At 40.1% G+C, this 25917-nt stretch overlaps 1 protein-coding gene across 2 annotated transcripts in view; it reads right to left on the bottom strand.

Annotated features, from left to right (window-relative positions):
- CFAP299 (cilia and flagella associated protein 299) overlaps positions 1-25917 on the bottom strand; it is a 249754-nt gene that overhangs the window by 13283 nt on the left and 210554 nt on the right. For both annotated transcript variants that reach the window (XM_068941332.1, XM_068941333.1), the window contains exon 4: positions 21600-21742. In XM_068941332.1, coding sequence (XP_068797433.1) covers positions 21600-21742 — 143 coding nt within the window. The remainder of the gene's footprint in view (positions 1-21599; positions 21743-25917) is intronic.

Below are 25917 nucleotides of genomic sequence, written 5' to 3'. Positions count from 1 at the left end.
TTGGAACAGCAGCAACAAAAAGACGACTTGGAAAGCAATTTTGTTACACAAGAGTTAGACTTCCCATAGCCAAAAGATGCTATCGTCCTGCTATTCTTTTTTTCTGCCTTCTAACAGAATAACAACCTATAATCTTCATGTGAAATGATCCATATTCTCAGGAACTGCCAGTGAGTGCATCTCTCCTGCCTATGCCCATTTACAGCTGCTGAATAGTTCATCTATCTGCCAGCATGTAAGATGGTTAGATTTTCTTTCTCTGCTTCCCGCACACACACACACACACACAGATGTTGAACTATTCGTTGCGCTGAGCTTACTCATCGGATGAGTTTTCTTCTGGTCATGAATTATCTATGAATCAAAGATGATTTCAAGTATGTGTAATATACACACACAGCACATGATACATCTACTCTGTCTACAAACACACACCCACGTGGGTATTCTGCATGCAGCAATGGGATCCAGATGATAATCCTGTACATCTCTGTGCAGTCTCACAAACTGCCTACTCCCCTGTCTTGTCATCTGATTATGTCACAAGTCATTACACTTCACCTTCCATGAACGCCTAAGGACTTTAACTGGGCCACATATTTCATTCTTCAAAATCTAAACGTGTGTCTCAAGCTTGCTGCCTCAGGAGGATGCTATTAAATCACTAAACCCCAAAGAGCTTTGTTAAGTTTTCTTTCTCATTTTCAAATATAGGATTCTTCCTTCCTTCCAAATTCTCCTGGCCTCTAGGCAGAACAGTTCTTTATGGGACCTTGACAAGTGCAAAAAATATTTCAAATTCAGCAGGGAAAGAAAGGACGTTATGCTTGCTTCCAGGGCAAGAAGATATGGATTTTAACAACATATCATTGTTGACATGACACAGCATATCACTGACTCAACCTGTCATCGAGTGTAAAAGACTTCTTTTCCACTGCTGAATTTGGACTGACAAGTAGTAGTGGGAAATTAAGCAGAGAATCACCACCTCTGTTTTAAAAACTCTTTAAAAAAAAAAAACACACAAAACCCTTCTGCAAAATATCAGCATGCAGAGACTATGCCAATGTCTGTTTGGGATGATCCGTGTAATTCAGGTGATGTTTCAGCATTCAGAAATGGTGCAGCTGCCTCAAACTCAGTCTGACAAAATTCATTATGACAACTATTCCGGCACATATTTATAATATACCTCCAGACATTGGACCTGTGCCGTACACTGAACCTTGCAGAACTGACTCTTCCCTGCTATATAACACTATATTCTTTTGTGCATATACATAGGCAACCAAACAGCTCTTTTATCATACAGAAAGCATGAGCTGAATGTGAAACCAGTAGCTGTGTAGCTCCTTCTCTTAAACTCATTGCCAGTTCTGTGAGCTGAATATCATGGCAGTCCAAACATGGCCTAACAGAGGATTGCAACTGGTGTAAAATAAACCTGCTGATATCCTTTTCTTTACCACCTTTGCGTCCCAGTATGCAACACTCCATCCTTAGCAGCAGCCCGCGGCAAGGCTGGGGCTCAGGGCACACTGTGGGCTACAGCTCCAGCAGGAAGGTGTGGGTGGCCGTGGGCCACACGGCACAATATTCAGAACTGAGCCACATCTGGCATCTGAGCTGGTCATCCTCTCTGTAACTCAGCCTGGCTCTCCAAAGCCAGCCGCGCAGATTGTAGTCTAACAGCTCCAACTTGTAGGTCCACGTGCTTTTGCTTTTAGTGGGCGTTAGTAGACATCCTCAGCATTGGAGCATTTAGAAATATTTCTGGTAGCCAAGATGTTTTTTTTTTCTGTAATCTGCTCAGCACTCCCAGCATTCTGTTTGAACTTCAGCTAGCTACAGCATTTGCATTTCAGGATGAAGGGTGAGATTAACAATAAAAAGAGAAGAAATGAAGGCAATAAAAGTGAAAGAAATTAAAGTCCTCAGGGTTATAGGCCCAGTCCCAAGAAATGATGAAACTACTGTCAGACTCCACAGTTGTATAGTAATCACTCAGAATTTATTATCTTATTAGTTCTCTCAATCTTTAAAAGAATAAAACCACCCAACACATTAGGATTTACGGCCAAAGAAAAGAAAAAGTTTTATCTTGAAGCTACAACAAAGAAGATAAAAAAGAGGCATATAATTGTTGAAAGAACAACAGGATGAATAGCTTATACATATTGTGCAATGAATAATCACTGAAGGCCTGTTGGAAGTTGTGTATAGCTGATAGATCAACATAAAAAACTGGTGTCCCCATTCACTTGCATGCCAGTACACAGTGATTACATTAATAATTAGCCAATCAAGAAATTTGTTTTTCCCTAATCTGCCTTTTAAAAGTATATTCAGCTGGGAGCAAAAAATCCATATAAAAATAAAAATCTCAGCCATAAAAGTCTCCCTTTTAGCTGGGCCTTGGTTTAAAAAAAAAAAAGAAAGAAAGAAAAAAAAAGAAAAGAAAGAAAGAAAGAGTCATTTCCAAAATGTGCACGCAGCGGTCCCTCTGTCCCTGTTCCAAATCCAGCTTTGTGGCCAGCTGAGATTCTGAACAACAGTCTCTGGAGAACAGGGAAGTTCCAGTTCCTCCACTGCAGATTTACTGAAACCATTTCTTTACCACAGAGAAGAAAAAGGAGACTAAGATGATCAGCAGTGAGATCGGAGAAAAGATAACCGAATCTTCCTCAGAAGAGGATGAAGATTTAGGCAAAGGTTTAGAATGATTATCTGAAGTGAACTTCTAGCAAAGGCTGACCTAGAAATAAAGGAAGGTGTCATGGTTAAACGCTCATCTGGTTGTCATGCAAGTTCACTTATTCGCTTTCCTTTCCCATTAAAAAAGGACCAGAGTATGATGAATGACTGGAGCCCTATGCCATCATTCAAGTAATTGCTTCAAGTGCCAAAGGTATAGGTAAGTGCCAAGAAGGATTTCCAAAACCTGATGATTTCTTGCCTGATGATTTCCTGCAGTAGGCAGGGTGCATTGCAGCGGGAGTTTCTACAGATTTTTTGCAAACCCCGCTGAGCACCTACCTATATCTTTAACACTTTTAAAAGTATAGTCTCTTGATGTGTGCTGAAGTTGCACTGAGAACAATGCCTAGGTGCTTTGCTGGATCAGAGCCATAATCAGTCAAGATGAGCAGGAAGACCTGGAGGAACTAAATGACAGCTAGACAGGTAGGTGAGTTAGTAAAGGAAATGTTGAAGTACTGCTGCATATCAATTTGGATATGTGTGTTCTTTGTGGAGCTGGGCCAGCTCCTCAAACATTTTCCCTTTTGAAGGAAGCAGGGTTAACATCTATGAATAAATTAGCCTCTTGATCAAAGTTTGATTAAGCAACTGAGATGAAATGATGGATTTTTGTGAAGGCATGTATTCAAAGCATGCTTAATATATGCATGTATTTCTCTCTGCCTTTCTTCCTGTGGTTTCTTTCAAAGGGTCTTCTTCCTTTCCAACTGTAATCTCCTTAGGCACTGAAGGAGTTGAGTCCAGAAATAATTCATCCATAAAACCATCTGCTAAAACTTCTAATTATCAGCTGAACTGATGAAAAATAATAATTTTACAAAAAAATCAACACTTTTTTGTCTAGTATTTTACTAGGACGGGGTGAGGGTGTCAAGTTAGGGGAGACAGACAACCTTCAATTCTTAAACAGTATTCTTTTCCTCCTTCCCAGACTTCACTATTGCAAATCCTTGGAAATCCTAATGGCTTGAACAGTGAAGGAGTCCTTAAAACAATCAGTCTGCTGAATCACTAAGGCTGAGTCTTCCGAGTGACCCAGGGACATTTAGATGCATCTCTCCCACTGGAACTGGAAAACAGTGGACTGAAAATCTCAGTGCCCTGAGAAGAACTCGGTTTCCCTCACACCTTAGTCTGGAGGACTGTGAAATCGCTGGTGGGATCCCTCAGGCACTGTGGAGGTGGTGCTCTGGCCTGTGTTGCTGCTTTCAGCAAGCTGTTGCATAACAAGTCTCTCATATCCTCCAAAATTTGACAACCATACAAAAATTCAGGAGAAAAATCTTAAAAACTTAGGCAATCTTCAAAACGTTGCTCTGCAACTCCTTCCCTCCATCCTAGAATACTCTCAGGATTTTATCCATATCACAGTGACCTCAGTTTTTAAATGTGCAGGAAAGGAGAGATTAGAGCTCATCAGTAATTTCCATTTTCAACAACTTAACTTCCTTTCAAATGGCAAAAGTGCTATCTATTCAGGAAAGAACTACCTTGTCTTGGGGAAAAAACTTGTGGGTAGAATCACTCCTAAACTAATTAGATTCAAAGGGCTGATATAAAACACATCCTCAGAAAAGCTCTGGATTACAAACTCTAGGTTCAGGACGTGAAAACTACTGCGAAATGGGACACGGACTTTGCAATTTCCGGCTTGCCAATACCCCTGAAGAAAGAGATGCACTTTGCTAGGGTTTTGTGTGACCAGAGCACCCAGGAGACTGCTAAATTTGAGGAGAGTTACCGCAAGCTAGCAATGTAAAAATAAAATTTAAAAATGCATTACTTATTTAGTTACTTTCTAAAGAGTAGTTTTAACTTCAGGCACCACTTCTTGAAAACACTAGCCTAGATGTGATCAATTATTTTCTTGGAGTTGAACATTCAGTACAGAAAGAGGCACCGGCTGTTTTCTTTGCTGCTAAAATTTGATGTAACACATTTCAACTACCGGTGTGACACACAGCAACATATAGCATGAATGGCTCAAATCAACATATCTATATTGAAAACAGATTTTTTTAATCCGTTCAAATCATAAACACACTATCAATCTGGAAGACTGACATATCTAATTTAATTGTACGTTTAGCAACAGAGCAGAGAGATGACAGGGCATTAAGCAGGCCACTTTTCTATTTCCATTCAAACAATGCAGCAGAGCTGTGATATTAGTGAGGCAAAACGGCATACAGAATATATTCACATTCCTTCTCTCTTCTCTACAATAGATTCATAGCTTGTAATCTGACTGCAAAGCTCACGCACATGAGACACACATGTATAACTAGATAGTCAGACTCTGTCATCTACTTGCAGATTAAAATGAGAAACAGTCTATAACGCAAACTTCTTTGAGATCTGGAGGGATAAAAAGGATAGAGGCCCCAGTTCCAGAAAGTACTTTAAACACATTGAATACAATAGGACTACTCAGTGCACTGGAAGTTCTGCTTTGGTCAGAGAAACAGTTCCAGGAAGGGGTTATACGAAAGCTAGCACAATAGACAGTAAGAAAGTAAGAAGTAAGAGTGAAGTTGAGGGAGACCTTCACATGGTAGAAGGCGTATTGCGTACGTGAGAGAACAGGGTAAGTGGTTTGAAAGCATTTGTTGGGTCTCGTAGGTGAGGACCAAGATCACGAGTCTGATGCGATAGAGAAAGGAAGCCAAAAAGACTTACGAAGGGAGTGAGTTGGCCATGTAATTGTTACTTGTAGTAGCTGCAAACCACCTGAGGTAACTTGAATCACAGGAAGCAAACAAAGACGGTACATGTCCTTACAACGAAAGGGAGAATGTATTCAAAACAGAATAAACTGATCTGTAGGACTACTGAGGCTATGCTTTTTTAAACAGTTCCAAGAAAAACATTTTAGATAAACAGCTAACAACATGAATGTTATGCACTTCTGTAAGATTTGAGGAATCAGATATCCAGAAGAGGTATGCTGAATATGGCAGTTTCAGTGTCTGCATAATCTACAGTCCCTTAAAGAAAAAGCCTATTGAACAAACGAGATCAGCAAAACTATTTTAAAGAACCGGTCTCCTCGTTTGTCTTTAATATGCAGAATGCAAAGAGGATGTTACAGCACACTACAGATACAGAACAACCACAAAACTTTCTCAGAATGTTACAACCCAGAAGCATTTTTTTTCTTGCTTACATTCCTGAAATTGTTATGCTTACTACTCAAAAAGGGGTGTGCTTTATTCTTTTTGTATGTTATGTGTATCCACTGAAATGATACCCACGATGCTATGTATTCATACACAATACTCAAAAATCTGAAACTCTTGCTTGTTAAGTTATCCAGTCCAAAAAGAGGCACAGTGGTGCCTACATGACTGAGGTGCCTAAATCCTGCACAGTTTTAACTGGACTCTCCTATGTGACTTCGCCGACTTTAACAATTTCATACTGCTTCATTTCTGTAACTTTCTTACTATCAGTATGGAAGCCTGAAAGTTCACATCTTTTCCGTGGAATAGTCACTCCAGGATAGAACGTGAGAAGATGCTCACAAATAATATCAAACAAACCAGTTATAAAATTCTGTGATCTGCTTCAAAATGTACTAAGTCTCAAATCACCAAGTTTGCTTCATGCTGAAGCTGCAGATTTAGTCCCATTGAAATCATTGGGGAGATCGTCTCCCAGGGCTGCTATAGCACAGAGCTCCTTGTTAGAGTCTGATGTGGTTTCAAAAGATGATGGAAAGCTCTTTCCCGATGGTCTTTCACATACTGCTGGGAAGTTTACAGTTACTCATTTAAGAGTATTTGGTAAAAAATATATTGGCAACCATTAGCATAGACAGCAGCTAATTCTCATGACAACAAACAAAACTGATGGCTACAAGAAATAAAACCAAAGAATTTCATTAATGCTATGACCATAGCAAATTGGGTCTGAGCTAGCTGGCAGAGACCCTTGTCACTGTCAAACATCACTGCTATTAGAAAAACAGATTTGACAGAAGCTATGCAAGTGCAACGATGAAATGTCAGAGACAGAAGTAAATAAAGAAATAACAATCCCTGTTTTCCACAAATGTATCAATGATTTTCACAGGTCCAAATACATCATTTTTGGTCGAGTTACCTTCAGATGCAAGCATTTTAAGTGAGGAGTATAAGGCCAATGGTCTGCACTTGTCTAAAACACAGCCATAAAAAATTACAAAAAAAATATTACAGAAAACATTAGCACAACAGTAAAGAGAAGTGCCTTAGATGAAGCATAGATGAAGATTTCCTGGAGCCCAGTTCAGTTCCCTCACCAGTTTGATAGGAGAAAATATTATTGTTCTGAATGTCTGTCACAGGCTTATCACTTTCCCATGTTTTGAGAAATACTCTAAAGAACAGAGTGGAGCGGCTTTGCAATATTTGGAGAATGGGAGTGGATCCCATCTCCTGTGCATCCTCCAAGGCCACGATGCTTTTACCTCTAAGAAAGACTGTGATTCTAAGAGAAATAAAAACAAAATATATACAGTCTTCATCTCACTCAGGTCCAGGGCAAAACTTCAGTGGAAGCAAGACTCTGCATTTTATATGCCCACACGGGACACACATAAAATCCCGTTCCAGAGAGGTTAACACAAAAACTTCTTTTTTGGCCAAAGCATTTTGCAACAACAGTTTGAACTAAGATTATAAGCCTTGGCAGAAGGAAGGAATTTGGAAAACATAGTGATTGTCCTCTACCATAGAAGAGAATTAAGCGACATGGGGAGAAGTGAGAATGTGAAAATGATGGTGGACATCACCACTTCCAGGCAAAACAACAGATAATGTTGTTATAAACTGCGACGGACAAAAGGTATAGACCAGAACTTAGCAAAACAACGATAGAAGAAGACGTCAATGAATCTCTCCCTTTGAAGACAGAATATGCACGCACGTGCATGTACACAAGAAAAACAGCAGATATATTGCTCCCAAACAGCACACTGGTTTTAACAGCAGAAGAATCAGACTTATAGCAGATTATTTACTTCTAGCAATTTTAAATTAAAAACATAGGTACATTGTTCCTCTCCCTAATGCTTTGAGCTGGATTCTCAAATATTATAGCTGATGTGTTCATTTTTTCCCACATCTGCTTAACATAGCTTACTACTTTGAATTTGAATGTTCTGTTGCAAAAAATGCATCCCTCCTCACCAAACTAATTCTAATCAGTACTTTAAATGGTTTAATTAGCTCATAAGAGCAGTAAGAACAGAAAAATTACCTTCCCTTCTCCACCTTAAGTGTTAGCCCATCTTCCTCCCACCCGCTCTCCTGCTGTTCTTCAGGAAATATTTTCAGTGTGGTTACAACATGTGTGATCTGCATGTGCACAGAAGGCCATAAATCCATATTACCAAATGTTTATCTTAGCTTTTGAACATCTTGGAGAGCGTGGTATCAGTATCCCACAAACCTCAGGGTATACCAGTGCAGGAGAAGGAGCTAGCCAGATAACATGTCATTACAAAGAGCATTTTGATCTGGGGATGCAAGGAGAAGCAGGATTGCAGGAAGGTTTTCTCAGTGGCAGCTCTAATGTGTAGGTGCAGGTGCATTACTCAGACAGAGTGCTGAAACAATGCATTTCTGGCATAGCGAAGCCTCCAGCTTGGCTCGACTCTCACAGCCTCACATCCAAACCTTGTTACTAGATCAGGTTGGAATGTCATTCTAAATCCATAGTCTCCAGGCGTTAATCAAGAAAGGGGGCCAGCAGGAGGGGGGAAATCCTATTTAAAACTTGTAGTAAAGGAAAAACATATCCTCCAAAAATGCCCTATCAGTGAAAGGAATTAAAGCTCTTTCCTAGCTTGTGGTCATTTTCAGAGACCTAGTAAATATAACCTGTGGGACCCATAGAGTACCTGCAGTTAAGTTGTCATCACGTGCAGATGTATGGTATCTTTACTATAGCAGTACATTACATTATTTCCTTAAATTGGTCTCATACTTCAGCCCCTGGAAAAGCACCAAAAGAATTTATTGGGCTGAGAGACTCCAATTGCACTGAACAAGCCCCACTAGGCTCACTTGGAAAAGCATGGGAACTCCCTGCCACTCGACCATTATGGCTGAGATAAAAGAGAAACTGAAAAAGCTATGAGAAGTGGGCTGAGCTACCACCACGATCCAAGCTGCAAGCTCTGAAAGCAGGGAGGGCTGCTCCTATGCTGCTCTAACAACCTCGTGTCACCTCCCGTGTGAGAGCTGTATTGCCGTGACCGTCATGGCACACCCCTGGCATCGGAGAGAGTGGGACAGGGCCTTGACTGAAAGAGATTCTCGTTTTCATGAAAAACGCAGACACGAAGAAGTCTCATGAGGCTTCCCAAAGGAACGTCCCATTTTGCAAGTTCTCAATAAGCACCTATGGGTGAGAGGGAAGAAGGAGGCGGAAGGAATTATGGAAATTCAGAGACCAAAAGAGAACTGGAAAAAGATTTAAATGAAACTAAAGAACAGGAAAACAAAGTCAAACACTTATTTCATGGAGGATGAGAAGGGAGGTGTGATGGGTAACAGAGGAAATAAACTGTCAAAAAGGACATGATATCCTTTTTAAAGTTTACAGCTTTTGAAATCTGAGGCATATTATTCCTTCTCGGAATCCCCTCTGTCGTCATTAAGTACGTTGTGCTGTCTTGAAGTGGATAAGACTTAAACATAACCCCTAGGATTACCCTGAGGGTTTATGGAGTCATGAACCAGACTTTCATCTACTCTTCACAAGCCTCAGTGCCCTTAGGATATTCTGAAAATCAAATAACTTTGTATATCATATGAAGATGTTTACAAACATAAATATGAACTCTGTACTGTAAACAAACAAAAAAGATTGTTCCAAGTTTTTTTAAAAGAATCAGGAGACTTGCACAGAAATGTGTTATTTATCCACACAGATCTCTGCTAGAGGCCAGAAGTTTTGTCTTAACTTTCTAAAGCCCCCAGAGATATACTTTTAAAGCTAGTATGTGCTGCAGTAAAGTGGCATTAACATGATAAAGTGTGTCTGCATTGCTTTTTCAGTGCATATTTTAAGAATTTTAAGAATATTTGCTGAGGCAAACTAAAAATGATCGCAGTTATACTCACTTGATTTTGATGAAGTATCTTTGGACATGACTACTGCAGTCAGAGAAGAAGATCCTATGAATTGTTCATTTGTAGGTAAATGCTTACTTTTTACTGAAGTGATTTGAGGATGAGCAATGAAATAACTAGAAGTGTAAAACTTTTCCATACAAAGAAAGATTAACTGGTGTCACACAGGAGAAAAGACAAGTACACGACATCACGATAATCCAAAAATAAGGAAAAACACAGAGATAATGGACAACTTTTCACTGGAAATACTTTGTTGTACACAATCAAATTACTTGCAAAACTCACTGCCACAGCACAGGATATAGGTAGATTCAATCTGAGATACTGAGGAATGTTTCAACCAAATATTTATTTCAAAATCCTGATTGCACAGACCTCACCAAGGATGTGGGAAATCTAGCTGCAAATCCATCATTCATTAGGTATTTTATTATTGACATAGCTCACGCAGCAGAGATTGAAAAAGGCTGCCACAAAAGCCAATAATCGCTGAGCTATTCTGTGCTTGTTAGGGATTGTTCTCTGTCTTTCCTTGCTGCTTTCCCCCTCTCTTTTCCCCCCTTGAACAATTTAAGGACAGTAGATTTATTGCAAAGAAGAATTTTCAAAAGTTTTAGGGGAAATTTTTCAAGAAGATAAAACAGATTCCTGATCATCCGTAGGTTAAGGAAAAGATGAATTTAAAAAGGAGCAATATGAAGATATATATGCTTAAATAACATATACAGATGGCAAACTTCTGCCTCCCAGGCTTTGTAGAAGTGGAAATAAGGAATTAGCACTGTGCCAGTGGCAGGAAAAACCCACGTCAGCTCTCACAGGCCCTTAAACCTCGATTAGCACCCAGGTAGGGAACCCAGACAGGAACGTTCCCAACAGCAACACAACACAAAGCCATCATCATCTAAGAATCACTGAAAAAGCTCATCTCTGGGAAGCCCTGTGATGTTTTGTATTAATTCTGGTTCCTGGAGATTAATATGTTATCATGAAACAACCTCTGGTCTTTTAGGCTAGGCACAGGTATAGGCTTTCTATCACAAGAGATGGGGCTTCACCATGCTAAACTTTTGGGAGAAATCTTGCTTCTGGCAAGACTTAGTGACTATCCAGTGAAATAGTAACATCATCTGCCACAATTGCACAGCTTTACCTACAGCAGCTGACAACCAAAGCAATACCTATTATTTATCAATAAATAGTGCAGAAGAATTTTACCATAATTTTCACTAGGATAGAGCTGCAACTAAAGAAAGTAGTACTAGTACTAGTTATTCCATATAACCATTCACTAAAGAATCTGGACATACTGACTTTAGCCACAGCTATTTCCTTGTCTAATTATAAGGAAAAAGTGGTTTCTCAGACACCCATGCGTGGCAAAAATCACACACTACTTCATGATCGCTGCACAGTGCTCTGCCTGACATTTACGGGACAACAAACTGAAAACACATTTCCAGAAAAGTAGTCACAAAACTACGGGTCACTACTGCCTCATTATAAATATCCCTTACACCTATTTTACTAACAAGCCATATCCAGATCAGCCACGACAATGTAAACTAAAGCTATGCTTGCTGAGTCAAAGCAGATTTGTTAATGTTATATTGTGACGGCCAGACCTGTTGTCCCGGATTGCTGAAATGCTGCACTTCTTTCCCTGCTGCCTGAACTCTTCTCCCCATCCTTCACATACTCTTTTTTCTAACCTAGATTTTAAACAAACAATACAATGGATCATGGTGCATAGTATTTTAAACTTATGTGCATCTTAATGTTTTATGCAAAAACATTTAGTATTTGAAGCCCCAACCCAAGGGCCTTATTCAGCTTTCTTGCTTGGAAAAGCCTGTAAATACATGCTTGAAGTGTTTTTCTAAATAAGGGAGCAGTTACACAGATGTCTGTGTCCCTTATTTGGGGCCAAACCCATTAATTGTGACTGTTTCTATTATTATTAATTATATTGCAGTCATGTCAGAGAGCCCGTTCTGCTGGCCATGCTAAAGGGGCCCTTAAAAAGGCACCTTGAAAGGGTTAGGCACGTTCTCCAAGTGTGAGACACGGCTGGTTTTGTGGCACGTTGACTGGCAGATCTTAAGCAAACAATGGGACGATTTAGAACAGCTTGATAAAAACCAGCCCGACAGCTCCAGTGCATATCTATTGTCAGCATTGCAAAGATTAATTCAGTATCATTTCTGGTGCACGTTAAGAGAGAACTAAGACTTGTGGGAGATACACGGCTCTCTGCTGAGGCAAGATATACAGTATTTGATCGTGCGACCTGCAGAGCTCCCTTTGAATAAGTGAATGCACAGAGGAGTACTGCAAAATTGTTCTTTTTGTTTTTAGAGAATCAGCAAGAGGAGAAAGAACTATCATGTTTAGATCCGATCTCCTTCTGCATCTGTCTGTGCATCATAACACTGTCTTCACACAAGCAAGCAGCCATGAATCATTTTTGCTTCTCAAATCCCTCAAGGAAGCTGTAACCCAAACCATATTCCACATAAGCATTTGGCCAATTTCTGTTTTCCAAGATGTTTTTCCTACTGTTCTGTTGTTTCAGGTGATAATTTACTAGACTGACAAAAAGGGCGAGATAGCCTTTCCCCTACATCCTTCTCCTGAAATTTTAAGTTTCCATTAACAGTCTCCATTTTCCTATTGCAAATGCATACAGTTAGTTTGTTCAAAACTAGTAAAAAGCCAGTCTCTCCCCTTAGGAGATTTTATCTTTCTCAATAAATTAATGTTTGAATTGAAAAAAAGGAAAGAAATTAAAAGTGAAAGAAGTAATATTTACAGTATTTAAATATAAGCCAGATGTGGAAGTATACAACTCCAAATTAAACATTTACTGAGTTGGCAGCAATGGAATTTTCTTCTCACTCATCCAGCCCTGAAGTTTGAATGCACTCTAATTTATACTCTTATTTATATGGCATCTATCTGCCATTTGCTCTCTGTGCCTTGTACATCTAAGTGGCAATTGAGAACTGTCCCCCGCACTTCGCATGGTCACTTCTCTTGTAGGCAAAATGGCTTCATTTAACCTCTGAAAAGTTTTAAGCACATGACCAAAAAACATGGGTACCGGATCCGAGACTGCAACATGCATAAACAGGAATCTAAAGGACAACTGGTTCTCTGAACCTCGGAGTGAGTAAGTTGTAAATACCTCTGAAAGCAACAGTAGCGGTAGTTACTGAAAATCTCCCCAAATCGGGCCTTGCTATGTGTGTCAGGCTATGAAGTCATATACGTGATGAATACCATTATATAAGGAAAGGACTCGAGTCACAGATAAACATGAAGAATAACATTTTTTGTTCCCATGCCGTTAGGGGAGGGCTCCAGCTGATATGCCTCGACTGACACCAGCCTTCAGTGCCTTCATCATGAAGAGGGCAGCCTACTTTCACCCCCTTGACAATTCGTCCTCTCAAAGTCTCAACAGCAACGGGCTTGCAATTATTGGGATAGTGGTCAACAAACACAGAAAGCAGTTGTAATTAAAGAACCAGATGGTTTTGTAAATATTAAGTATGATGACAAACAACTGAAAACAACATTTTTACTTCTTGCGAGGGATAAAATTAATTCTTGTCCTCATCAAATTGTTTGAAAAGAATATATCTTAGTCCTAAGAGATCCAAATAAATGCATTCCATGGGACTGCAAAGTCCTTATGAAGTTGGGATGCTGAAGAGAGAGGAACTTTTTTCTCAATCCTGATTTATTTTACTTAGCGACATTACTAGCAGTAATTAGGGGCTGGAGTCTGTCTAATCCATACTGGACATGCAGTGAGATAATGAAGAACATGTCCTGCGGGGAAGTCAGCTCTGCATTGAGGGGAGCCCAGGAACTGTTCTGGGTATGCCTGGCACCGCCATGGCAGCAGGGAGGTACGTGGGACGTGCTCAGTGCTCACCAGTGACGTGGAAATGAGGGAAATGAGTGGCTGCATTTGTGGCACTCTGGGAAAGAGCAAAGATAACTTACTGTGATATAGCACTGCATATGTAGAATAAACACAAACTGTCTAGTGGCAAAAGTTAGGATATTTAAGCTTGAGCCACTAACATCAACCCCTTAAATCCACAATTAGGTACCCAGATAAAAGTGATTTAAATTTCATCCACAGCCACAACTGACATTTATAAAATTGGAAATTGTGCATTTCAGAAACTCAGGCAGTTCTTAACTAGTTACCTTTTTGGACTGAACGTGTGACCTGTATCCCTAGCATGCAGTCTTTACAGATGCTAATGACCTTCTGCCTTGCAGGTGCTCACTGCTACTGAGAATCTGACTTTTCTTGCATTATCTGCACTAGTGGGAGAATCACATGTCAAACAGAAATTACTAATGGGGTCAGAAGATTATACCACACCTAGGTTACCAAACGGATTCCTTTTTAGAGCCAATTGAAGTACAAACACCACCTGGGCAGTTAGAGAAACGGCTAACTGTAGATCTCAACACAAGGACAACCTCCAAGTTATATTGGCAAAAAATTGCTCACCAACAGAATAGAAAACACCAAAATACATATAACCTGTTTTCTTCTCATATCCATTCAACATCCTACTGTATGAAAGCTAGAAGGACATCAATAACAACAAGTGTCACTGAATACAGACTCACACTGGCTGTTGCAGATGATCTATTCCTTAATCTAGCTGCCTCAATTAATTAACAGGCAGTAGCATGTTCAGACCATCAGGCTGGACTATGGGATTACCACAACCCCCAAGTGTGAGTCACTGCTGCCTCACTGCTCCTGGATCATAACTGAGACTCAGCAAGAGTTTGGTCTTGGTCCTCCTGCCTTCTCCGCAAGGGAAGTGAAGTTCTGCAGATCTTCTGCCTGGCACAGCGGGATTGCCCACGTCACCTGGCACAAGGAACACATGAAAACGCTACGCTGTCCCTGTCAGCTCTTGCCTGGGTAAGCAGGGTGGGAGCAGCGCTCCTGTTTGCTCTCAAATCTATGGGGTAAGGGGGTACAGCAAGGCAGGGAGAAGCTGCCTCATCTCCCACGCTTGGGAACGTATTGCTGGCCATGATTTGGCCTACAGGTCTTTAGAGATTAACAGATGGTATCTTAGTATAAACTTGACAGTCAAATGGGAGGGAATTCCAACCCCCGTTAACGAATGACTGCCAACTCCTACGCCCACTTACAGCCAGAACAGACTGCAGTGGAGCTACAAGAAGCAGAGGGCAGAACCTGAGGTGACGGTTCTTGCCAATAACAAAAACTAACATGCTGAGTCTGAAAGTACCGGTGTGTCATGATGCACTTCTATTGCCGACAAGGTGTATCACCACAAAGCCCTGAATGCGGGACCTCCCATGCTTGCCCTGATGAATGCCAGCACCAAAATCAAACAAGTTTCACTACTGATGAGATAAGTAAATAATTTCAGACCATCAGTTCAGGGGAAAAATCTAGAACCCATGTTCTACAGTAAATGGCTACTTACCTGGTCCCATTTTAGAAAAGACAGTATGCTCTAGTAAAAAGAAATGATAACACTGCCACCACAAATGAAGTATGAAGGTAAAACACTAGAGTACATACTATCATAAATATGATATCTCTTATGCTGACCTAGAAAAATAACTATAAATCAGAGCAGGAGTTCACGCAGAACTCAAATAGCGTAATCCTACTGGAAGGCATGCATGTAGTCCTCATTCACGAAAGGAACTGAGAGAGATAGTCCAAGTATAGCTTATCAGACAGAAGTCAATCAAAACTTAGCCTTTTGCTGTCCTCTTTAATTCAGCAGAATTTTTTGGTATGGTTCCACAGAGTGAACATTCTCCATTTTCTTTGAACAAATTGTATTACACTTGTTTCTCATCAGATTACATAAATTAGCTGAGAGGGAATGGATTCAATTACAGTCCAGATTCCAGACCTCTTAAGAACTAACTTACTGCCTAACACATTCCTTTCATTTAATAAACTGGAACCAAATGAGGATTATATCAGATAAGTAATACTCCCTTGATAGGGCAATGCAATAAAATGGCAAAAATACTCAGAGGAACCATGCAGATCAAATACAGGAACCTCTGAAATTACCCACTGGATTTAAAGTATGAACATCACATAAACTTAATGGTTCAGTATTTTTTTTCTGTATTGTGAACAAGAATTAGATTCAGAGGGCACTTAAGGCCAAGTTTAATATCTCCTGACAATCTCCGACAGCTAATGAAAAAATACGTTGCAGCAAAGTATTAATTTCCATATTTAAAAATAATTTTTGACAGCTTTGTGTGAGATACGAACCCTCCCAGAAAACCAAAAACGTACACATCAATCTCCCAAATGGCTAAAAGTAAATATGACCAAGAGTAAGGGCTTTGTAAGGCTCTGAGTGAGGCAGAGACTAATTCTTTAAAAAGGAAGGCAGCATTTTGGAACAACCTAAACTGATATGGCAGAGCTGAATAATAACCATTCTTGACTGCAACACCCAGCTGTTCTTTAAGCTTCAGAGATAGGCTACGCCCCAATGCTAGGACATTTTTATACTTGTTAAACACAGAAATATCCAAAAAGAAGAAGGTGGTGAAAAGACTGATCTGAAGCTAGCCAAGAGATTAAAAGATGAAGTCACATAATTCTACATACAGCCAAAATATCGCCATTCACATACGGCATTTTCAATGCAAAGGAGCCAGGCGGAAAGAGGCAGAAGAATAAGGTTGTCAAGAAGAAAGATGACCATCAAATGTAGAAATAACTGTACAAAAATTCAGTTATTTTAGACAACTGAAGAATGGCTAAAACCAATTTTGATTACAGCCTATGAAATCATAGTTTGTCTAATACTGAAGCTTTATTTAATCTAGCATACAAATACAGAGACAGAGTCTATAAATGTAAGTTAAAATTTAGACTCAGACCAAGAAATAGAAAATTTTAACTATGCAATAAAAAGGTTTTCAGGGGACACAGTAAGTTCTCTGCCAACAGGAATCTTTAAATCATGACTGGATACCTTTCTACAAGATTTACTCACATCCAGCCATGTGCTAGATTCAAGGCTTACTAAGTTTTATGGTGTGTGTTATGCAGGAGATCAGATTAGATGATCCTTGTAGTTCTTTCTCTTAGACTTAAAATCTAGAAAATTATAGACTGAGAAGAAACTATCGGCAACGCAATATACTGAATAGATAATAGAAGAAATATCAGTCACACAATGAAATGAAAAGGAATTTGCTTAAAAATGGCTAAAAAGAAATATTCCAAGCAGAAAGCATTATTAGGAAGGTGCAGAAATGGGAGACGCTTTCTGAGAAGAGATCCTTACCATTTTGCTTTAGAGAACAGATGTGCATTTAGACTGAGTTTGCTGCTGTGGTTTCAAAAACAATCCAAATTTCATGTTCAAATGTAGAGAGATCCAGGTTGGGATGCACTTTCATTTGTTATTACTGTTCATTTATTACTAGGGGCAATCTTTTATTTTAAAAACTACGTGCAAAACTGATCTTTTTTTTAGTGGATACACACCACGTTCTAGTGATCGAAAATATCCTGTGACATAAAGCTGAAGTTCAGCAAACCGGATTAATTTTGTATTTAAAGTTTTTTGGGGTCAACACACAATTAGAGGCCACCTTTTCTTCTGCCCATTGCTCTTCCATAAGAAAGGCTGCAGGCTACCTAACTTTTACACAGGGGGAATGAAAATAAAAGATTGTTAAATATAAAGGGTGCTGTTCACCCCACAATGTGCTCAGGAGAGGAAGTGACAGGGCAGAGCTGATAGACATGTTTTTAACCCTGGATAGCAGAACTGTTTGAAGTTACACAAAGATCGCCAAACACTGCTTCTGAGGACACGTGCTAGGCAGCAATTTGATGAGAAAATACCAGCAAATGACAAAAAGAAACTGTTTACGCCCTGACAATAGGGCAGAGAATAGACAATTACTATTCTTTTAAACGAAATGCTTACTAATATATGCTGCCCTTTTGACTTTTAATAAATTTTTCCACCCAAAAATCATGTAGAGTCAGAAAAACACTATGTGAAAGCTCCAGCAAAACAAGTCAGATTTTTATAACTTGAGGTCTATACATTTAATAGGTTCACATATACCAACTTTATTTGATACTGCAACTGTATGTGCAAATGACTCTCTATGTTCAGGTGTGTGCATAGATACAGTAATTGCACATGCAAAGGGTACAAACAAATGCGTGTAGACTTCAGTTGTGGTTTGATGAAAATACAAGCAAAGAAGAACGACAAAACTCAGCTTGCTGGAGGGACAGATTGTTTGTAAGCTAAGAGTGGCAACTGGTGCACAGTTCCCCCAAAGCGGCCAACTTGTCCTCAGCCTGGGAACAGCAGACAGTGTCGCACTCCACAACTCCTGAACCAAGCCAAAGCGAGCTGGGTTTCTGGGAGCTCAGCCTCTCCTTGATGAAAGCGTGCAGAGAAGCCACAAGCATCATTCAAATCCTCACAGGGTGGAAGGGATTCAGTGCCCCAGTCACCCTTTTACTAGCCGAGAGAAGGGAAGCAACACAACTAGAGTCCAGTTCCTCTGACTCACTTCACATTAGAGTGAGGTGAATGATATTAACAAGCAAGTTTCCCTTCAGTAATTTAAAAGCGAGTCCCGAGTGACCTACTCACATGTCCTTCCTGTTAAGTGCAATAATTCCCACCACTCCGCAACATCTGATACACAATATTCACTATGCAATTAAAATAGTTCCTGTTTCTTACAACAAAGTCCCAATGAGACCTACAGGCAGAAGCCTCCTATAGTGTCAGGAATTTCTGCTCCAGGAGCAATGAAGGGCTCCGGCAAGGACACCTGAAAGGATGAGTTTGTACATCTTGCCTTTCATCGCCTTGTTGATTCCCAAGCATTCTTAGCGCACACCCCCATACCTGCCTTGCTTTTGTGTCTGATTGCTGTTGGGTTTTTTGGCACAGAACAGGCGGCTTTACCTTAGAGCCACAGCAGGTACTGCAACATACTCATATTCCTCGCCACGGAAAGGCTCATCCATTGCTGGGGACACCAGACCAGGTGGTCTTTTCGCCCTCTGAGCTGCTTTGATCTGTTTGTCCTCTATGCAGGGGAGCTCACAAACTAGGAGCAGCGCTGTCTCCAATGCATCTATCTATAGCTCCTTCCTGTTTCACACTGGCATATTGAAAGAAAACACACATCTCTGGCACAGATCAGTGCTTCTTTTCTTTCTGCAGTTGTGCACTAGACAGGCATCAACATACCCATACATATATCTGGCCTCGCCTACCAGCTTCGCCAAAGAGAAGCGAGAGAAGTAAGACAACATGCCAAAGCCCTCAGCCTGCCCATTTCAGCTTTCCTCCTGAAAAGCCATCTTTGACTGGTCTTTTGTAACAGACATATTCCATATTAGCAGAAGAACTCAGGCCGGTGCTCAGGAAAGCGCCCTTCATGTTCACTAATGCAAGCCCTGACCTGGATTTGTGGACCTGAGCACTCCCCTCACACGAGCACACAGCGCTGCTACCCCTGACAAGCCAGGGGCACTAGCAAGGCCGTGCAAAAGCTAGGCGTTCCTTAGCTGAGCTTCGAAAAATTAACAGTGGATTAATGGTTAAAGGGAACTCACTGGGTTTGAACTTCTGCAAGACTAGCCAAGTCTTTCCTCCTGTGTTTCTTCATACCTGCCCTCCATCTGTCCAATAACATTGTCAATTTTAACAATGAGAGAGGCAGGAATGAAACATCCTACTCTGCAGATATCTAACTGATGCAGAAAGGAAGGCTTGACAAATACAGTGGGTCATGGACTACATAAATGCCATCTGGGTTGGAGAAGTTCTATAATGAGATGGAGATTTTATGAAAATTAAGCCAATTTGTATAGGTGATGCATCATGGGTCACATCATTTAACTGTAAAAGAAAGGTTTCTTCTTTAGCCAGTGTACAAAGATAGCATGACTGCACTGCATATATTTAAGTGGATTTCTATATATTCCTATATATATATATATGTATATGAGCCTCATTAACTGCACTGTATATATTCATACACATCTATGAATAAAACAAAATCTTCGTGGTACTGTGCATGCTGAATGTGAATCTATGTTCGGCTGATAGGTTCAGTTGCAGTTTTGCATGGGTTACATTCAGCTTATGAAACCTAATACGTAAGTAATGCTTTATCCCTTTTTCCAACAAGGAGATAAAATGAAATAGCGTATGAAGCAATAGTCAACCATTAGGATAAATGAACATGCTAAGATGTCCATGAAGAGTTTGCAGCTTAGTCTAGTTTTTACACAATGGATAGAAAAAGAAATTGAACCAAACACAAAATGAGACATTTTTCAATAAAGAAAAAACAGGACTTAGCAAAGTTATAGGATACAGTGGGGACATTTCATATTGTGTATGACATCAATGACTTAAAAGGCATATGTATGAGTCACTAATAACATCCAAATATATAGCAAAGCAGACACAATGTTATGTCCGTTACTGTCCTTAATTCAACCATAAATGAAAATCAACTGTTCATCCTTGCGATTTAAAAGTGTAACATTGGGAATTTTGGTTCCCATTGCTAAAATGCTACGAGACTCCAGTGTGTTTCTTTGCCTCATTACTGACATCTGCTGTCCCATGAACAAACAGCACACAAATTCAACAACATGCTTGTCCTCTTCTAAATTCTTTCCTGCTTTTTCTCTCTGTAACTCATACCAAAAATTTGACTGAACAGTATTTACAGGGATTTGTAGTGCTTCCAGAGGGGCTATTTACATTACAGAAAGCTATGCTCACTGAAGATGGAGAAAATGCAGCAGCTCCTTTATTCTTGACACCTTTTTACCGGGAGATAATAATTGCATGTGACGTGGCAGCTAGTTGTGCACAACTCTTAACTTTTATCAGATGGGAACAGAAGATTTCCATGATAATTCACAACCGCAGCCCACTGAAATTTTTAGTGTTTCCACAGTCACCAACAGTACCTGGCCTGCAGCAGTGCTAAACCCTGTCCCAGGCCCCAGTGAGACTGGAAGCTCTGCTGTGCCTGTCTCCCAAACTCGGCCTTTGCAAGCAGAAGTGCACAAACATACCTCATGCCTGTATCTGTTGGCACACAGGCACAGGATACATTTTAAGGAAAATAGTATTCTTCAGTGAAAAAGCACACTGATGACCTTGGTCATGAGCTACTGGTAAATACCATCTTATTTGCCACTGGAAGACTTTTGCCCTTCTCTCACTTCTGAAGCAAAGCGAAGTCCTAGGAATGCTGTGGAGACCAGGGGAAGCCAGGGATGTTCTGGCAAGTGCTGACTGGGATCAGTCAGCAGTTATTCAGTGTGCCACGACTCCAGAGTTATGCTCATACTGTTCTAAGCATGTTGCTATTTATAGACTCCAACGGTTAATGAAAGATGCGGAGATAGGCGAAGGTTTTATTGTCCATGTAACGTTTTATTCTCTGGACTAAATCAAACTGACAGGGTCCTTCCTTAGACCTGTTCTCCATAACTAATCCATGGTATTTATCTGCCAGTGAAAAACAGTTTCATAATCTACCTTCCTACTCAAAAACATGTCAATCTCCCTTTCTCTCTTTCTCTCTCTCTCTCCATATTACCTAAATGCAAATAAACAGAAACAAAGTCTACATAAATACCTCAGATCAGTGTTCCGTGGGAAAAGTCTTTTCTTCCCGCTGAAGTAGACCTCAAAATCATCTGTTGTGAGTCTGTGTGCATAGTCAATGTATGCAGACACCTCCTGGCGACGAGAATTTAGGTCACGAATGAAGATTATAGACTGGAAAATACAAAAAACGCCACAAGTGAGGGATGGAAACATACATACATGCATAGATTTCTATACTAAAGCATACCTAGAGGTTACATAAACATTTTCGGGCTCCACCTGGAGTAGGCTTTTATTTGAAATTAAGATACTTAAATTGTGACATACAGGTTTTAATACACTCTAGGCAAGATTCAATTGCCTAAACACAACATCACGTGAGATGTCTTTGCTTATTCCCCCACGACTCCAGCTGCCCCTTCGGGAGGGTATGGATTCCCCATAGGTCCTGGGTCATATCTACTGGCCCTATGCAGATAATACTAAAGCAGCCAAATGCCATTAGGCGCATAATTAAGCAAGTGAACTGAGTTAAGAGTGTTTTTCTTTGACCAGTCTCCAATGCACTAATTATGGACCAAATTAGATGGTGTGAGAATGTTTTTTATTTGTAGGTTCATCTCTCTACCAAAAAGCAAAGCTTACTCAACTCAATATTCATAACAGTTTTTAGCTTTTCAGATAGATGAGCAGCTGGAAATTGGCCATACACCTCTCTATTCTGTGTTATGATCCAAGTAAAAGCAGACTCTGCTGGCCCTCTGTCTCCCAAGACAATCCCTGTGCCATTGAATCCCTGACTGTTAATGAGTACTAGAACAGAAATCTGATGATTTAAAACCTAGCAAACAAACAACAAAAAAATCTGCACATAGAAATTCCACTGACTAAAGCAGGATGGGTATAAATAGGAGAACACCAAGAACAGAATTAGTAGCCATAAATTCCTCTTTGGGGCTCTGTAAACTACCCGTTTAGTTCTCGAACCTACACGTCAGTGCTGAATTCAAGGTGGCAATAAGGCACCTAGAGAAGAGCTACACATTCAGTAGCAGTTCTGGCTGAGAGAGATTACTTTTTGTGTCATACTTGGAAGGGTAGAATAAACTGGCTCTAATGCTGCTGCTCAGACGCAAGTCATGGAGAAAACCGGTGATGGGATGGTTTTCTATGTTACCTGTTGGTGAGATCTCTGCTTCTCATTTACTCTGCTCCTTCTCTGTTTCTTTACTTTTTCCTAGCTTTACTGTCCAAACAAAGGAGAATAGCTTGGTAGAAGGCAATTCATCTTGACATGTTTCCACAATGCAAAAAGCACAGAACTGGTAGGGTGAATGTGGATTTAGAAGGGTTCTTGACCCTGGGACCCACACATGAAACACTAAATGCTTAGTGTAAAGATGATTAGGCAGGTGAGATAGGAAAGTATTTTTTTTAGCTGTATGCAAGCTTGTTTTTACTCAGCTGAAATCAGGTGATATTTCTTTTTTAAATATGGGGAAAACTGAAACAATACAAGATGGAACTCTTTCAAAAAACATTTTTTATTTTAACAGCAGCAGAATTCTAGAGCGTAATGGTTTATCTGGCAAGCCACCGGTATACTCAAGATGTGTTTCCTTTTCCAATTTTGCGTTTAATTCCATCAGAACATGTGTTACTCATTTTGCAATTTTGTACCATCAGCATTGTTGATGCAAAGAGCCAGAAGGCTCTTTTGTAATACATCCGACCATCTTGAAATACAGCTCCTCCCTATTTCCAGAACACCTTCTTTGGAACAACCGACTTATGAGTCCAGATAGCTAGGTAAGGGCAGATACAACACCATGAAAAAATGAATCTTTCTCTTTGGCATATAGCAAGAACACTGTCGGTTGCACCCACACTTAGATACCAGTCGAGGTGTATGCCATACAGATGAACAACGGATTCATAATCCCTCAGAGGAGTTAGTTTTAAATAAACACTTTGAATTGCATTCTATCAGCCAATCATTTAAAAAAGCTGGCAAATCTTATGTTATCATTTGGAATATGAAATGCAATGAGTATCTTTTAAATCTCTTCTGCTTATAAAATTAATCTCCAAAAGTAGCACTCACATATAATCAGCTATAAATCAACACAATTAAAGGCAAGCATAGAATCTATCATCAAAATTGCTTTATGAACTCCAAGAAATCAACCAAAATATCTAAACAAAAATGTTCTGTGTCAAAGGTACACTTTTGAGGCCTTCTTCGCAAAACTGGAGGCCTTTGATCCATCTCATCTGTCAACATGGTTTCTTTTCATTCTTCGCCCCATGATTCATTTCTAACCACCTATAAGCATTCATTCATTAAACTCTGAATCTGCTCCAACTTTCTTAAGATGTTCTGAACTTCTTAATTTTGTCAAATCTTTCTGCCCCAAAGGAGATTAGAGAAGACTTGTATAGATTTTTCTCCCAAAACACTAAAGCTCTTCTCTTAAAAAAACTTAAAAAGAAAATAAAAACAACACAAAAGCCCATGACAGGAAAACTCTCTCCCAAAGGTCTCTTCATTACTCCTCCTCCTTTGTCTCTAACACAACAAACTATTAAGCATGCAGTTGGTGCTTTAAATCTATCTGTAAGTTTTCAAGGGCCTCTTATACATGGTGAAAGGTGGAAAACCTTAAATTTAAAATGATGTTTAAAAGGTACATTCACACATAGCTTTTGGGCCTAAAAACTGAACCTATTCACAGCTGGGGTAAATTGATTTATAATTACTACAGTTTGGAGGAAATCAGCAACATAGAGTTCATCATACTGCTTTACTGATGAGAAGAGGTGCACAGAAATGACCTTTCGAGTACGGTGAAGGATTGAGAAGTTCTTGTACTTTCAATGGACTAAATAGCAAACTCCATGGCCAGAAACTATGGAGTTGTGCCTGATCCATTCAGCCAGAAATTTGGGCCATACAAGCCTGCACATTCCTACAGAAAACAATCAGTGATACGGCTGCTTTTAGAGAGCCACAGGTAATTCACCTCTCTTGTTGGGACACAAATGAAACCCATGTTTTGCCAGTCAGAAAATGCATACAAGGATATGGTTCGTAGCTATATGCAATATGGGCAAAAACCAGTAGATTCAGAAAGCCTTAGCTGTATTAAAGGACTGCGACTCACCCAAAAGAACAAGTAATACACATTTCCTTCTTCTGAAATTTAGACACGTCTCAAAAATGTGGCCGCCACGCTTGGAATGAGGTCAGCCGTTCTGCACGCTCCAATATTGATGTTGGAGGAGGCAGCCGGAGAGGCGCGTCGGGGCCAGCGCTGGCCACAGCGAACACAGGTGGGACAACGGCTACGGGAACGCTCTGCCAGCCTCCTGCACAGGCTTTCCTGAGGAAGGGGAGCTGGACTTGCATCCTGCCTCCCCAGCTTCAAGGAGGTTATAGGAGAAAAGCTCTAACTCTTCACAGGTGGCAGAAAGGGAGGTGTTAATCCCCAGAGAATGAGGACGGAGGCTGAAGAGGCCGACAAAGCTTAACATCTGAAAAGCATGGTTTGGGACAGAATAGGATCCTAGGCTTCTCTGTTTATCCTTCTCATTGCCATCTTCAGTGATGTGTTTTTAGAGCGGACAAACACTGGGAGATGCCAATGCTTTGATTATTACAAAACTATTTGCATCTGCTGCTTCCTATAGACAGAAGCAGAAAATTTATAAGAAGCTGCAGCTTTGCTGTGTTAACCGTGCGGGCACTTTCTTTTGGAGCGTATGTACGTGAAAGGACTAATGCAACCTGCCGTATTTCAAACCAGGTTAAAAAGCCAAACCAAAACAAAAAAACCCCAAGAAACTTCTGTGAATAACCAATTCATCCTGACACTTATTGGCATTTTCAACTACGTGGTATATTTTTCCAATTCTGTTGCCATCAGTGTTTGCCTTTGAACGTGTAGCTCTACCAGGGGATTCCAGTAAGTGCATTTCTTCCATCCAGAGAACATGCAAATCAATTCAAAACTTGCATTGATTTCCACAGGCTTGAAATCAGCTCCTGAGCTGACAGTCAGAAACATGGAAAGTGGGAAAGTTAGATGGGGATAAACATGGAAAGAAAATCAGCTTCTGAGGACTTCCAACGCAGGTAGGAACTTCACGCGCTAGGAATACTAAGGTGTTTCATTTTCAATTCAATGCCTGTATTTGTTTCAAATTCGAGAGGTTCAGCTCATTTGGATAATCTTTTGGGAATTTTTCTGTACTAAACCTAAACAACAAATCTTTTGGGAGTTGCATACCATGGTACGCTCTGCTTCCTATAAATCCATAAACTGACAAATATTGTATACGCTGGG

This window comes from Struthio camelus, chromosome 4 (assembly GCF_040807025.1).
Source record: "Struthio camelus isolate bStrCam1 chromosome 4, bStrCam1.hap1, whole genome shotgun sequence".
NCBI lineage: Eukaryota > Metazoa > Chordata > Aves > Struthioniformes > Struthionidae > Struthio > Struthio camelus.
This window is presented reverse-complemented; position numbering and strand designations above follow the sequence as displayed.